Source organism: Pygoscelis adeliae, unplaced genomic scaffold (genome assembly GCF_000699105.1).
Source record: "Pygoscelis adeliae isolate BGI_AS28 unplaced genomic scaffold, ASM69910v1 Scaffold174, whole genome shotgun sequence".
In the NCBI taxonomy this organism is placed as follows: Eukaryota; Metazoa; Chordata; class Aves; order Sphenisciformes; family Spheniscidae; genus Pygoscelis; species Pygoscelis adeliae.
The window spans coordinates 2615064-2631000 of record NW_008824676.1 but is presented as its reverse complement, the minus strand read 5'-3'; the positions used below and the strand labels follow the sequence as shown (position 1 = coordinate 2631000).

Below are 15937 nucleotides of genomic sequence, written 5' to 3'. Positions count from 1 at the left end.
AGGGGTTTCACATATTCTCCGTCACTTTGATATCAAAGATGTGTGAATATAATGGATTTCACGTTATCAAATTTGAATTATGGTGGCATGGTGTTTTGATAATGTTCTTTAATTTTAGCTGGCAACTTTTTTGCTAAAACTAATGATGGTTTTGCCAAGCTGAGATACAATGTCTGTATTTGTCTCCAGAGAAAAAAGGATAGGCAGTTTAATTGTATTGCCTTTGCACGACAGTTTATAGTCGATAACTTTTTCTCATCAGTGCTATAATTGTTGGAGCCAAGTGGACAGGAAAAAAAAAGCTCGTTTTTAGGTTTTAGTTCAAGTTTTCAGTGTGTTAAATTCTGCTAGCCACAACAGTTTGAGAGTGCAAGTGTACTTGTGAAACTGCTGATCAGTTTAGTGTTAATGGCTGAGCTGAAGCCTTTTAAAATCAAATTCTGTTAACCTGTTCTGAAATATCTGTAGTTTTACTTTAAAGCTTAGACAATTCTTGAAATACTTATTTGGGAGAAAAAAAAACCCAGCAACTTTCTCAGGAAGGAGTCCAGTGATGTATGCAGCTCTATTCAAGCACTATTTTTAAAAATAAAATACTGTTCAGTATGTCTTGGAGGAACGTAAATTTAAGTGAGCGTCCTCCTTGGGAACAGTAGTTATAACATGTGGAAAATAAGCAACTTATTGGACCTACTGTTGGCCTGTTTGGATTCGTACCAAATCTACTCCAGCTACGTTATTCAATAAAACCTGTGACATCTCTTCTTCTTTCCTTTCAAACTGAAAACTGAGATGTGAGCAAAACAAAGATGCGGTTGATAAACAGAGTTCTCTGCATACTTCTACTCCTAAAATATTAAGGGTGTCAGAGTCAAAATTAGCTGATGCAGAGCATCTTGCTTCAAGTTTCCTAAGACACTCTGGTGGGTGGAAAAAAATACTGAAACCGAACTTGTAGGAACTGTGTATTGCAGTGCCCTTAGTTGGGTGTATTTTCCTACCCAGTAGTGCTGAGCTCTTCTTAATTAAAATTTTGGAACGTTCATGAATAGGTAGTGTGTTCTTTTACCAGGTCAACCTACCAGTATATTGACAGGTAGCCATAGTGATGGACTCTTACAGATTGCTTCAGGGCCTCAGCCAGGAACTCAGCAGAATGGGTTTACAGCTCAGCCAGCTACTTACCATCACAGTGAGTATATACATATGTGCACTCTTCTTAGTTTTCTAAAACCGGTTTCCCAATGTTCAGGAGAAATAGAGGATTAGAAGTGAGATGCGGAAAAACTCCCTTAAAAACCAACCACTCCTTTCTTTTTCTAGATAGTACTACAACTTGGACTGGAAGTCGGACGGCAGCCTACACACCTACCATACCTCACCACCAGAATGGCCATCTTCAGCATCATCCACCCATGCATCCTGGACATTACTGTAAGTAGTGCGGATTTTCAGATCACTTTGTTTTCAATTTTGGTGAATGGTGGGGGCTCATTTGTGATTGTTTACCCCCAAATCCTTTTTGTTTTCATTAGAGAACTACCATTACTATGTTTAGTATATTCTGACAGTTAAATATAAGAGCTTGAGCTCTGTAAAGCAGAAGAGACTAGAAGTTCAGATAGCTATAGGGATCCCATCTATATTATAGATGTCTTACTATACCTAACAAAACTTGCATTTCCTTTCTAAATCTCTGTTTTTAAAGCTTTGCAGTCTTGTAGTAAATATTTCCTTTGCGGAAGAGGAAGTTGATTCAGAATGTGTTGTTTGGATATTTTTCTTTCAAAACTTGGAAGTTCCTGGCTGTTTCTATTTTCTAGAAATTTTGAAGTCATGTCTTAACGATGTAACGATCTACATGAAGCTTTGGAAGATGTGTGTCCATGTACACTAGCCGATTTAAAAGAACTTTGTGAAAGCTCGTGCAGTAAAGTACTTGTCAATAAAGTGGTCTTGCCACAGCCTGATTCATGGGTACATTTGGCACACAAACTTGAAAATCTTTCATCTACGAAATAGGACCACAACCTCTTGTTTTAAGGTACAGGAGATGGGAAGGAAAAAAATAAAGTGATCAAACTTCTAGTGTAAGTGTCTAGCACAGTGTATATGCATTATGAGAGTATAGTGCAAAAAAACCTCACCCAAATGATAGTTTTTCTAAATTTTCTGGCAAAAGGCTAAAACAGTTCTTTATTTCCTAATGTAGTACTTAACCAGATCACCTGTTTGCAGCAGTGCTTGTTAGTGTGTGTGGGAGAATATACTGTGAGTTAATGTTAGAATAACTTTTCAGCTTGTCTCTATCAAGAAAATTGGGGTTTAGATATGGTTATTAAGTTTCATTATTTTGTTCTGTTAGGATCCCACTTCATTTATCATCTTATTTGTCAGATATACAAGAATGTAAAAACTTTAGTGGTGCTGTAGATACTCTATAAATGTTTCTCAGTGCATGTATCTTTCCATAATTAATATTTGTAACTGGCTGGTGATACCACATAGAGCTTTTCTTGCCTGCTGTCATTTCTCACTTCAGAAAGTCGCATGTTTTGACACCTACCAACGTTGTGCCTGTTTTGACATCTTGTTGCAAAAGCTGCTGTTACTTATAATGCTATTTTCAAGTCTTTCCTTCTTGTTCTCTGCTGCCTGTAAGGGACCTAGTTAGTTTATAATAGTGGAGAGAATAAACTGACCGATACCAAGGCCATATTTAGTATTTTTTTTCTTTAGAAAATGCGTTCTCTAGGGCTTTTTTCCCCCTCTTCAGGGAGTGTTTCTTATGGTCCACTCTGCAGCGTGCTGGGCAACTTGTTCTGTGATTGATGAAACTAATGAAGTCTGGTTTCTGACAGATTTATATATCACATGCCTCTGTACAATGATTCTCTCCTTGCCCAACTTGGGGGCAGATGTGAAGCCTGCGTCCTATTTCCATTACATCTCCATGCTACATCTCGTTTCGGCTCTCTCCTGGAGCTGGGTCTGGCTTGAGCAGCATGCAGCCTTTCTTCCTGGGATACTAATGGAGCTCTTCGCTCTACTCAACTTCTGAATTTTTAGGAAACCTCTAAGAGTGTAATTCTTCTGTGGGCGTTTTTCTCCCCTGTCAGATTTGGCCAATTGATTCAGAAATTACTGGGATTTATAACATCTGGCATCCTCACAAGTCTTTTTTCATAGGAAAACGAGTTAAGAAAGAAAACCTTATTTTTCCTCATGTAAAACAAATTGCATGTTTTCTTTTAAAGGGCCAGTTCACAATGAACTTGCATTCCAGCCTCCTATATCAAATCATCCTGGTGAGTAAAATCTAACAAGTAATGCTAAGTATTGTGGAAGCTAATAACTTTCTGGTTTGAGTCTGATTTTTTCTTTTCTTTTTTTTTTTTTTTTGTGTATCAAGTACTCTGAAATTTGTGAGAGATATGTTCAAAAGAGGAGAAAGGAAAGAGAGGAACCATTTTGTGATAAGTCGTCTTTTGAATTCGGACCTCTGTTTTGAAATAGTGACATATTCTGTGAACTGAATTTAATTTCAATGCCCAAGTCAAAAATGGCAGTCCTCAAACCCACGCTGCGCTGGTGTTCCTATCCTGGAGGTGTCTGAACTCTGAATGGCCTCGATCCTAACTTTGCAGGGTGCCTGAAGTTGCACTTTTTGCCTGCTTAGAAACATCATGGAGTTTAGGTCATGCCAAAGCCCTCTTGGATCCATGATCCAGAAGTCCATCATCGCAGCCAGATACCCTGAAAGATAGGTATTGCCCTTCTTAGTATTTTGGTGCTGAAGTTCCTCTTTGGACCTTTGCATACAAGCTTGCTCTTTCCAAGAGTCTTCATTAACGGTAGCAGTTCATGGAACCGATGAGGTCTCGTCTTGCGGTACAAGCTAGCTCCGTTGCAGGTGCAAGGCGGTATTCTGTTTTTAACAACAGCAAAGCTGTTGCCTGTACAGGGGGAGCTGCACAGCTGAAAAGCCTAAAAGTTTAACTCGTTTATTCATTGGCCAGTGACTAAATCAGTACCAGAAATAAAACTGTTGATAATTGCTGGCTGAGCTGAACTGTAGCTAAATTGTATTTCGTATTATTTAGTATGTCTTTTTCACCCTATTGATTCACCTATTGATTTTACCCTATTTAGTCCTCAGAGACATGAGTATTCATTTGAAGATAAAAAAAAACTTAAAGGAATTCAGGCACCTTGGTTTATTCTTTTCTAATAAAAACAGAACAACAGTTTCCTAAGATAAGTAGGTGTGCTGTTGGGTGCTGCAGTTTGTAATGAACGAGTACCACTTACGGCACTGGGAGAGCTCTTTTTCCTGTTGGCTTATCAGGCCGCTGCGTTTTGGTGCTATCACGTTAGCTCTTCTGCTTCCCCTATGTTGAGTACACTGTAGTGCTGATTTTCTTTGCCCTACCCAACAAGCTGCTTAAGTGCCAGCCCTGTTATCTTTTGTGGAAATGGGCCCTTACAGTCAGCGAAGGTGCTGAGTCCCCGAAATCCCCAGTGATTAAGCTTTATGGCAACTCTAGGTTTTAGTGTGTCTGAAGAGAGAAACTCGTAACGCTGAAAGCACGTGCAACAAACTGTGCAGAAGGCTTGACGAGCCGGTTGCTCCCAGGTAGCACACAAGCAGCAGATACACATGTACAAAATCACTTTGCGTGCTTTGTCAGGTTTCCTCGCTTACTTGGGTGTTTGGGTTTCCTTTCCTCACATGGTAGCTTCTTCCAAGTACCGTCTTTCCTTTGTAGCCAGTTTTTCTTTTTAAAACAGTACGAGTTAAAAGGCACCTCTTTGCTACTAAAACATGCCATTTTGTTCTGCTCCCTGGCTTAATACTTCCTTGTTTTACCCCGTACCTGACTTTCTTGTGTGCAGACAAGATCAGTATGTGATCTTTGATGTTTTTCCCCCATTGCCCTGCTTTCCAAATCCGGTTTGCTTTGCAGGGAGGATAGAGAAAACTGACTTCACCTAGGAGGTAGTTACTCTTATATCTTAAGCCAGATGTGTTTGAGAGCCTAGCCATGAATAGGCATATATGTATTACTTCTTTATGCTAAAGGAGGACAAAATCAAGCTATAGTCATAAGGTGCGGGAATGCAGATGGTTTACAACATCTAATGGGAATTATAAACTGTACAAAGACTTGTAAGATCTTCACTCCAAGGAACTCTAGCATTGATGTGTGCTCAAATAAAAACGACAGGCCCGTGTTTGTTGTATGTAGTATTTTTTCAGGGCTAGCAGACACGTCTGTCTATCTGAACTTGCTTATATGAATGTGCACTCTTAATCTGAATGACAAATGCAGTTACAGAAGGCTTAATTGATTGTCTGGAATGGGTTTATAGTTGGGGTTTTTTTGTGCCTTTCAGTCAGTTAATTGTATATATTCTTTAGCTCCAGAATATTGGTGTTCAATCGCCTATTTTGAAATGGATGTGCAAGTTGGAGAAACATTTAAGGTCCCTTCAAGCTGTCCAATTGTTACTGTTGATGGATATGTGGATCCTTCTGGAGGAGACCGTTTTTGCCTGGGCCAGCTTTCCAACGTGCATAGAACAGAAGCCATCGAGAGAGCAAGGTATTCTGCAGGTCCCAAAAGCTCCAGCTGTCTGTGGTATTTGATGATATTTTGTTTTGCCTTCAGTGCGTGTCTCCCTTTTGAAATTACAAGTATGGTATGGGTTTTTTGAACTGAATTAACTATAGTAGAGTATATCTTTCTAGGCCACTGCTGTAATACATTCAAAATGTGAACTGTGTGATGAAGACCTTCAGTGCTTTGCAGTAGCGCATTGCTTTTCGTTACTTTCCAAGGCTGTGCCTTCAAGGATAAAATTAGCAACTCGTGCCATTATGTATGCAAGCTGAATATTAGCTCTCCACACCACAGAGCGATGTGAGAATAACTGCAATATATAGATTTGTCAAAGGAGCAAAGGAAGGTTGATAGAGCGCTAGCTGGATTTTCATTCATTCTCACCGTGCATGTGCTAGGCTTTGATGTGGAAGCATAGAGAACCGAAGCAATCTTGCGACTTCTTTTTCTTCTTTGAAACGAAAAGGAATAAAATGATTCCATGTCTCCAGAAATGTTGCATTATGACAGTCAAAATGCTAGATTGCTCTAATGTGATCCAAATGAATATACAGTTCTGCATTAAAATGTGGCTTTGTCTACGTACTTGAGTGACTTTCTATACTAGAATACTTGTGGGATTTTACACTTCTGAACAGAACTGAATGCATTTGGTATCCCAGCCCTGTATTGTCAGTGAGTGCGGTAGTTCCTACTCGGGTATCATTGCTTCTACATTCTGTATTTCCCATAGATCTTTACATGTTTTTACAGATGTTTTTTCACTTGACAGATTTTGTGTAACTATATACTAAGTTATACCTAAGATGATAACTACAATTTCAAGTCCTTGTGTGAGTGGAGTGTAAGTTAAGGTATTGCAGATGACTTAGAGCTGGAGAATTGTTTATGGTTTATTTAGTAAAGGTCTGATGTACAGTATGTATACACAGGTGCATTGGAACTGTTTCTCTTTTTCAGGTTGCACATAGGTAAAGGGGTGCAGTTGGAGTGCAAAGGAGAAGGTGACGTGTGGGTTAGATGCCTCAGTGACCATGCGGTCTTCGTTCAGAGTTACTACCTGGACAGAGAAGCAGGGCGTGCACCAGGGGATGCTGTTCACAAGATTTACCCAAGTGCATATATAAAGGTTGGTTTGACGTTGCTGGATGAAAATTGTGGGGGAAATAGCATACCTTTGGTTCTTGTAAATGTTAGGGAAGCTGTGAGACGCTGAAGTAAATGCAACTTTGCTTTTGATTATCCTTTTAAAAAAACCCTAAAACTTTCCATTTGACAAGTCACTTAAGATGACTTTTTTAAATGACTCTAAACTGAGAGTATCATCTAGATACTACTACAGTAACTAATTTTGTATTTTGTCACAAACAATCTTGATAGCAGTTTTTTGTATTTTTGGCTTTACAGTTTTAAATTAACTGCTACTAAAATTTTTAGCATAGGTTGTCTGTTCCTTTACTCTCTCTCCAAAACAAAAAAAGTTGGGAAAGTAGATGCAGAAGAAGTGTAAAGTGTGCGTTAAAGTGTTACAAACGTGAAATGATCCAGAGGTCACAAAGTTGCATGGAAACAAATTATTTTCAGGAGATTCTTACTTGGACGTGCCTCTGCCAGACTTGAAACTTTATTTAGGACAAGTCACACTTGTAAAAAAAAAAATCATTCTTGAATTAGAGATAAACTGCTTGAAGTTTGCAGTGATTTTTTTTTTTTTTTTTTAAATCCTCAGTTTTGCAGGCAGGTTGTGTAAGGAAGGTGAAAGAAACCCCACTGGCCTCTATGTACGAGCTTTCTAGTATGAGAACAGAGTTCCTGTATACATCAGTGCCAAGCCTGATCACAAAGATACAAAATGCCACCGACCTGAAACCTAGCTGCTGAAACTTCAGGCCTATCAATTATTGGTATTTCTTTTAAATAGACTTAACACATTTCAGTAAAGCAATGAAGAAGAATAAAGTCTGACAAAGTTAAGCAGGACTTGCTGGTTTCTATTTTTATTTATATGCCTGTCTTCTGCAAATTCTGGGATTTAACTAAAAAGTCAGGATTTTATCAGCCTGTAGCATCCTTCAGACTTTGATCCTCCAGTCAGTCCCGCACAGGGTGCTGCCTTAGCCTGCTCAGCTCAGCCAGGTTCTGGTATTGCCAGTGGTGGTAACGTCATATGAGAAGAGTCTCTAAGAATCAGCTTTAATGGATTATTTCTGTTAGAAATTAAACTAGTCAGGGAGGGTTTGCTTTTACCCAAGTGTATGGTGAGACTGTAGAAGTTGCTTTGGGAGAGCAGAGGTCCAGATTATTGGGGATGGGAGTTGAGGAATTCTTTCCTTCATTGATTTCGGTAAGTCTACATAGCTTGATTTTTTTTTTTTTAAAGGTGTTTGATTCACGCCAATGTCATCGTCAGATGCAACAGCAGGCTGCCACTGCCCAAGCTGCTGCTGCTGCTCAGGCTGCAGCAGTAGCCGGAAACATCCCTGGACCAGGATCAGTAGGCGGAATAGCCCCAGCCATTAGTAAGTACATTAACTGCTCGGTCTCCTTTTTTCCTTACCTGAAAACAAATAACACAGCTCTCCCTCGTAACAGCACACCCCCCCATCCACCCACTGCCCCTGCAACAGTACAAGTGAACTTGGAATGAGGTAGCAGGATTGGGGCGGGGGTGGCATCGTGGTAAGTCTGTATTCATTCACTTCGTACCTGCTCCACACACCAGTTTTCACTCTCTAGTCCTCAGGGGATGTTGGATATGCGGTACAACAGAAAACATCTATATACAAGGTCAAATAGCGTAACCCTGTTACTTTAAACAGAGATACTTTTGGCTGCTTAGACCCAAGTTTGAAAAATGATCTTTGAGACCTAAGCTCATAAAAACATTACTCAGAACAATGGGGATTACTGAGCGACAAAGTCCTTGACTACGTTTAGGGAAACTTAAGATTCTCGAGAACAGGAGGAAGAGAGTGTGAGGGTGTTTTTCTTTTCTTTTTTTTTTTTTTTTAAAGTTATTCTGGGCTAGAGTTTTCTTAGTTGCTGAATTCTAGGTCCTTGAAACTATACCTAAGTACTTCTAAAAGTGTAAGTACTTAGGTGTCTCAGGCTGCTTTATGTGCCGTAGTGTTTTCTGGATTCCTTGTTTTGCCAAATGGCTCTTTCCAGCTATCTATAAATTGCTGAAGGCATTTGAGGGAATGTATTTAACTTCTGTCTTAGCCATACTTGTGATTTGAAGTTTGACAGCGGTATTCATCTTTTTATTTTATTAGATGCAAGTAGTGTAATTTGTTAACCCAGCTCCCTGTGGGTGATCAGTCTTGAGTTCTTACGCTGGAAATGCAGCATTTGGCAAACCTCAAGAATAAGTATTTTTTTTACCATATTTCCTAAATAAGGTTTACAGGCACTGTATCACGTAAGACATTGGGTTTCATCGTGTCCGCTGTATTATAAGGAGTTTTATACTTCAACACACTTTCGAGATTGCAGAATGATGAAAAAAAAATTTGATTGGAAGAAATGCGAAACGGTTGCCCTGTGGATTGTAGCAGAGATCTAGAAATACGTATTGGCCTCGGCTGTGGTGAGAGGGAATTGTACGTGAGGAAGGAGCCAAGCAAAGAGGAATGGCTAAACAAACAGATGATAACAGAGCATGTCTGTGAACACTTACTTGAAACCTCTCCTGTTTAGGTTTGTCAGCTGCTGCTGGAATTGGCGTAGATGACCTTCGCCGCTTATGCATACTCAGGATGAGTTTTGTAAAAGGTTGGGGACCTGATTACCCAAGACAGAGCATCAAAGAGACACCGTGCTGGATTGAGATTCACTTACACCGTGCCCTCCAGCTTCTAGATGAAGTACTTCATACCATGCCTATTGCAGACCCACAACCTTTAGACTGAGATCCCTCTGCTGCACTGCTGTGGGCCATTATATTGTGAGGATGGTGGATTGTAAAATACAATTCTGTTTATAACCTGAAGATATATTTTACTTTTGTTCTGCTTAATCTTCTAAAACCAGGTTTTAAAAATGTGTTTGCCGCCTTGCTCTTAGCAGAAAGAAACTGAACATGCAGAATTTGGATTTCAGTTATTTTCAGAACTTAATTGTCATAATACATGGCTCAGGGCTTAAAGTGAAAGGTAAACGCCTTATAGAGACTTTACAGTATTGGGTTTGTTCCCTTTGAAACTTTCCTTCTCTATTACGGCATCTTGGTGATAAGCCTCACGGGAGCCTTTTGTATGCAGAATATATATTATATATATATTTATATCTGAAAATCCCTTCTAATAGTTATAAACACTTACCTTATAGCAACTTTAAAATTCCAACTGATTTGTGATGTTCTTTTTAGGGAACAATAGTTAACAGAAGACTTCTTTATTTTGTTGACTATCTTGTTACGGTTTTTCCAGATTAAAACGTAGAAGCTGCCAAAAAGTGAGGGATGAGACATACGTTGTTGGCATTGATTAAAAATAGCGAGGAAAAGAAATGTGGCTTTTCCTTCACTAGTTTTTAAAAAAGATACCTTAAATTTTTATTTATATAGACACGTGAGTTTTAAAACACTAAAGGGAACGGATACTTTCAGTGCTGGCACTCAATTTAAATACGACGTGAAATACCCAGTCTGCGAAGTTGCCACTGAAATTGCATAATGAGTACCTAATGGCAGGAACATATTTTCATAACTACTACTGACTTCTATGATTTTACTCAAGTAAAACTTGGCAGGTATTTTAAAAAGTTGCATGACTCTTTTTACTGCATATACCATTAAATCATGTCTAATATTACATCAACATTTAGGATCCAGTTTTTGTATCTGTTCACCATTTCCACTCAGGGCAAGATGGCAAACTTGTTTTTATACCTCTTGGTTATTTTAAGCCCTATGCCATCAATGACCATATCAATTGGCAATGACTTTGTATAGAGAATTTATAGTAGAAAAATGCAAATGTATTGACTGTATGACAGATACAATATGTATGCTTTCTCTCTAGTTGATAGTATAAATAAAATTATGAAAACCCTGATTTTTATAAATTTAGTTTGCTTCTGTTACGTAATTCTGCACCTCGAAACCATTGATCTTGAGTGATGGATTACTTCCCTTTGCAAGACCAGCAGCAGCAGCAGCCGGTGGTGGTAGGAATTTTTGTTGGTTTAGACTTGCCAGGAAGCAAGTCCAATTTTTCTTACGTTCACTGCTTCTCAAAAAAAGCATGTCCTGAGGATCTCTCTTTTGGCTATTCGATGGGGTATGAAGAGGGAGCAGGAGTTCCTTATTTTTCAGCGTGTCTGTAGGGAGGTGGAGCTTAGTTAAACAGGCTTACAAGCGCGGAGACTCCAACCCAGGTCCTTCGAGCGCTGCCGGTTCGCTCTGCCTGCCGTACTGTACTGAGCCAACCTGGCAGCACAGTTGCAGTGGTTAACATAAGTGGAAGTCTGGGAAGAGATTATTCGGAAGCTTTTTGCCACGTTTCTTGCACGGTTTCAGGAATCCGCAGAGGGCTGTGACACACGGTGTTTAGGTATTGCTTCCCCTGTGAAATTCTTACGAAAGAGGTCAGCAGGCATTGTTTCTGTCCTAGGCGTGGAAGCACAGAAGACGGATGACTTCGGAGTGATGGCCAGGAATGGATGAGTTTTCTCCGTGTTTTCATTGACAGTGTTGCTGCCTTCAGACTAACTTCTAAAGAGATCACTTTTTTTTCCTCTTATGTGGCAACTTCCTGATGTTTGGAAAAATAGCGTTTGCTTTTCTCAAGGCCTTTAGTTTAAAACCTTTTTCGCTTTCCTTTCTCTCCTAATGATCTAGTTTGTCCGAAAAGCAAGCTTCTTCAGATTCTTGAACACTTTCTGTCGAGGATTCTGACTACGTCCTCAGAGAAGCTTATTAACCAGCAGCTCGGTTACGCTTCATCCACAGCAGAAAACTTGATTTGGGGGAAGAAATGAAAAGCCTGACTACACGTTTTTCTTGCCAGCCTCCCTTTTGAATTGTCTGCCCTGCTCTTACCCCGGGGTTCGAGGTGCCTCGGCTTTTGGGAAGTGTCTAGCCTTCTGAGTGATGAATTGCCTATAACAGCCTGTTTGTTCGATGAGGAGTCCCTGAGCTTATTCCCAGTTTACCTTGGTGGTTTTGCAAGGTGCTTATCTCGGAGGATGACTGATCGGTATATAGCCACTTCACAGAAAACCCTCTGTACCAGTTGTGTAAGTTTTGATTGTGCCAAACTTTGATAAAATAACGAAAGACTGCTTCCGCCTGTTGGTGTTCTTGCCGGTATTACAGTCTGAAAGAATTCAGCTGTTAAGACTAGGTTTTCCTGCAGATGTTTTGCGATTCTCCCTAATTCTCTACCTACAGTGAACGGTACCTACAGTGTAGCATTTAGATGGCCAAAAAACGTGCAGAATAGAACAACAAAATAACGTCAGATGAGCTTATCGGAACCAAGAAATCACAGGCTCCACACCCAGACAAATCTGAACATTGTGTGAGGCAGTAAAAATACTGAAATGGCATCCATCTTACCCACCAGGCAGTGACCGATAAGATGCAGTCCTAACTGTTGAAGGGCAAAATGAGAGAATCTCGCTCTTTGTTTTTAATATGCCTTTAACTTAATTCTTGTACTTCCACTTCTTACGGCAAGGCATAAAAGGCAGCGCATAATGGATTGGAAACCCTTCAGCAGCAGCACATTGAATCTTTGACAGTCTTGCATTTATGTCTTTTTCTGAGATTCAAAAAAAGAGCTACAGCTACTTGACAGCCGTGACGATCCCCATACGCGCTGTAGGCAGGGATGTCAAGAATGCCAGAATCGCGTCTCCTCTTCAGCTCTGAATGTCTCAAATTCAGTGAATTCAACAAGTATTTTTTCAGCTAGCAGTCTCTTGCTTGCGATCCTGTTCCCATGTCTGCTCTGCTTAGTCTTTTCGATGAAGCAATTACCCCCGTGTTTCTCACCCTCGATGATGCGCTCCTCAAAAAAAGCATTGTGCTGGAGTACTTTGTAATTTCGCTTCGTGTACTGGAGAGCTGGGATTAGCACCGGAAGGTTTAGCCGGCTTTAGCCGTGGTGGTGTTAGTTTTGAAAGCAAGGGCATTTAAAGTTAGCACGGTAGTGATGTAGGAGAGGAAACCTTTTCGCTGGAACGGTTTAAAAATACTTAATTCGAAGAGGAATCCCTTGGAAGGAGCCGTAACCGCTAAGCGGTGCTGGTTAGAAATGCTTGTTCCTTACATGGCTTTTCCGGGCTCGGTAAGAACGATGTGCTTAGGGACCTGGACCCCCCTGGCTGCGGTACAAATCACTTCGTTGACGGCTCTAGCCTACTGAAAAGCTGGGAAGTACGCTGGCTGCTTTATAGCGAGGGACCTAAAGTACAAAGGAGACCACGGTCTTCCCCCAGTCACGAAACAGGTCTGTAGCAGCAGTAGTCATTGAACCTGTGTCCGACTCCTGTGCCTTACCTTTGAGACCATCTTACTTCTTGTGACACTTCTAAAGACGACAGCGTCCTCTCTGCGTAGCTCAGGAACGACTGCCTCAATTCTTTTACTAGGAACCGTTAAAAAAATTCCTATGCCAGTGTATATAGAGGGGGCTTCTGCCTCTGGACCCTTCAAATGTTGTTTACGTCTTGATGGTGGTCTTTATTGAGACATCTGTAATCTCTTCTTTGAAGAGTAAGCGCTTTAGAAAGGACTGTCTCCTTGCTTTGCGTTTTTACTCTGCTACGCAGAGTGACTGGGATCGCCGGTCACTTCTTTAATGCAACCAGTTAAAGACAGCCAGATGGGCCTTCCCCTAAGTGGGATTCAGGCTCCATTTAAGAAATCCTCTTTCCTCCCCTCCTTCTCCTGTCAGGCCCCATGCTACTTAACATCCGCTCTATAAAATTACAAGATGCTTAGTTGTCAGGTATCGTTAAGGACACAATTTTTGAGAGGTTACTTTGAATTTTTTTAAGGAAGACTTAAAACATTAAAAGCGATGGTCTTGCCTGGTCCTGCCGATAACGGGAGGGTTTCCGTGACCGGTAACGGGTTTTTGAGGACCGTGGCACTGTTCTTGGGACTGAGATTTGCAAGTTGCCTGTTGTAGGCGTTTGCGTTATTCATGAGCACTAAGCTGGTGGCTTCTGCCCCTGGTGCGGGTAGTCGGCACGTTGGTCCTGGACAGGGAAACGAAAGCAGTGGAAAGCACTTCCCCACCAGTCACGTAGGAGCTGGATGCTGAATCGTCGTGTCATCCACCTCCAAAACGCTATTCTTGATGGCGTGTTTCTGAAAACGGTCTGGGAGGTGCGACCACCCCGAGTCAAAGCTGCCGCGTACGATGCTGCTGCCGTCCCCAAGAACTGACTTGACTTTTCAGCGCTGTGAAAGTTTCACTTGGTGAGACCCGGTGGAAAGCAGAACTACCGTCGACAAAATCTCCAGAGGTTTTGGCACTGCTGGCTGCTGTTGTGCCTTGTGAGTGATACATCGCTCCTAAATTTACAGGACTTAATTCTTTCAAGCTCACCAAAATCGCCTAGCGCTTTCTTGCTCCAGTACCTTTTTCTGTGTCTTTTTGGTGAAGTTTGGTAGCACTACTAAGTTGTGATTCGGCTGGATTGAGAGCTGCGAAGTACCCATAACCCAAAACTCACCGTGAGAGGGTTTTTTGAGCATGAAAGCCTAGTTAAGCGTTTCTTTTAGCCATTGCCTTTTGATAAGCGGTCAACAGAATTCCCAGTAGTTCCTTTGTAGCTTACTGTATGTTTTTCATTAGACCTAGTTTGTGGATAATATACTGTAGTTAACTTTCCTGAAATTCTGTAACAGAGTATGTTTTTGATTAAAAAAGGTAAAGATTCAAGTCTTTGGCTTCTTTATTTCATTCAGTGGAGAGCTTTTACCCTGTTTCTGGCCGGCTGTCGGAACTGCTAGCTGCAGTCTCGAACTGTGTCGCGGCTAGCAGAGCTCTGCGGGGCAGGACTGCGATTTCAGAGGGTCCTGTTCTCGGAGTCTCACGTGTCGGATACTGGGGTGCAACCAGCACTGAACACAAACCCAAGTGCAGTGTCCAGTGTGGGAGGCTCTCTGTGCACCTGAAGGCACGCCGGTACCAGTCTGTCTTAAGCTGGTGTGGCACGAGAGCTTTGTGGGTGCTCACGTATTTCTTTAAAACTTTCAGCCAAGCCAAAGCTGCGTGTGTTGTGAGAGAGAGAATATGAAGTGGTCTCGGAGCGAGGACCAGAGACCGGAGCAAGTACCAGGTCTCCGCGGCTGTACGTGCCGGTGAGTGATTGCCATCTTGTGTTAAAAGGTGCACGGGAGCTCTGCTCCATCGACTCCTGCCGGCGCCAGGCTGCAACGAATAAATGAATAAAATCCCAACCACGGCAAGGCATGGGATCTAGGAATAAAGCAGGAGACAGGCGATGCATTTATAACGCTCTGGGTCTCCGCTGATCTCGGTAAGCCACCTCTAACCGAGGTTAGAGAAAGGGGCAAAAAGCAAAACAACCCTCTGAACCCCAGTGGTTTACGAGCATGAGGCAGGGAGAAAATTCCTTCTTAACCGCAGATCGGGTGGCCTGTTTAGCTCGGCAGGAACGGCCGCGTCAGGGCGGCTTCAGTGCACACACCCACTCTGTCTGCAGCTGGGGCTTCACAGGTAGCTGTGGAGGGGTGGAGGGCACCGATGCGCAGGTCATCGCGTGTCCTGAGGTGTGAGACTAATTCCTGTCATGCAAACGGTGATACTCCACCCCGAAACATCTTCCTGGACGTACGGAAGCATCAAATACTGGAGTTCTCCTCACAGATTAATTTCCCGTCGCCAAGGCTCTCCCGTTCAGTTGCACAGTCCCTCCGTAAGGGAGGGGGAATTGCCACCTTAAACCAGTTTTAGCTCCTTACCTCTCCAGAAAGTTTTCCAGACCCTCCCTCCCGGCGCTGCTAGTGACCTTTCTGTAACTGCTGGCTGGTCGTGGCCAATGTAAAACCATCGGAGCTCACACTGGTATTACCCTCTAGAGCACTGAGCAACTGTCTGCCGGCACATGATGCTGAACCTTTGACTGCCCTGACATGACCGTGTGGCTGTAGGCTTGGGATAAATCATAAAATCATAGAATACAATCATAGAATCATTAAGGTTGGAAGAGACCTCTAAGATCATCAAGTCCAACCATCAACCCAACAACACCATGCCCACTAAACCATGTCCCTGAGCGCCTCATCTACACGCCTTTTAAATACTTCCAGGGATGGTGACTCAACCACT

The 15937-nt window shown here is 41.8% G+C and overlaps 1 protein-coding gene across 2 annotated transcripts in view; it reads left to right on the top strand.

Moving 5' to 3' along the window:
• SMAD4 (SMAD family member 4) overlaps nt 1–14524 on the top strand; it is an 18950-nt gene extending 4426 nt beyond the window's left edge. Inside the window, exons 5-11 of one of the 2 annotated variants that reach the window (XM_009323065.1) lie at nt 1073–1192; nt 1324–1434; nt 3258–3308; nt 5423–5606; nt 6585–6753; nt 8005–8143; nt 9324–14524. In XM_009323065.1, coding sequence (XP_009321340.1) covers nt 1073–1192; nt 1324–1434; nt 3258–3308; nt 5423–5606; nt 6585–6753; nt 8005–8143; nt 9324–9535 — 986 coding nt within the window. In that variant the 3' untranslated portion in view covers nt 9536–14524. The remainder of the gene's footprint in view (nt 1–1072; nt 1193–1323; nt 1435–3257; nt 3309–5422; nt 5607–6584; nt 6754–8004; nt 8144–9323) is intronic. The other variant, XM_009323066.1, reaches the window with a different exon arrangement.
• The last annotated feature ends 1413 nt before the right edge of the window (nt 14525–15937 follow it).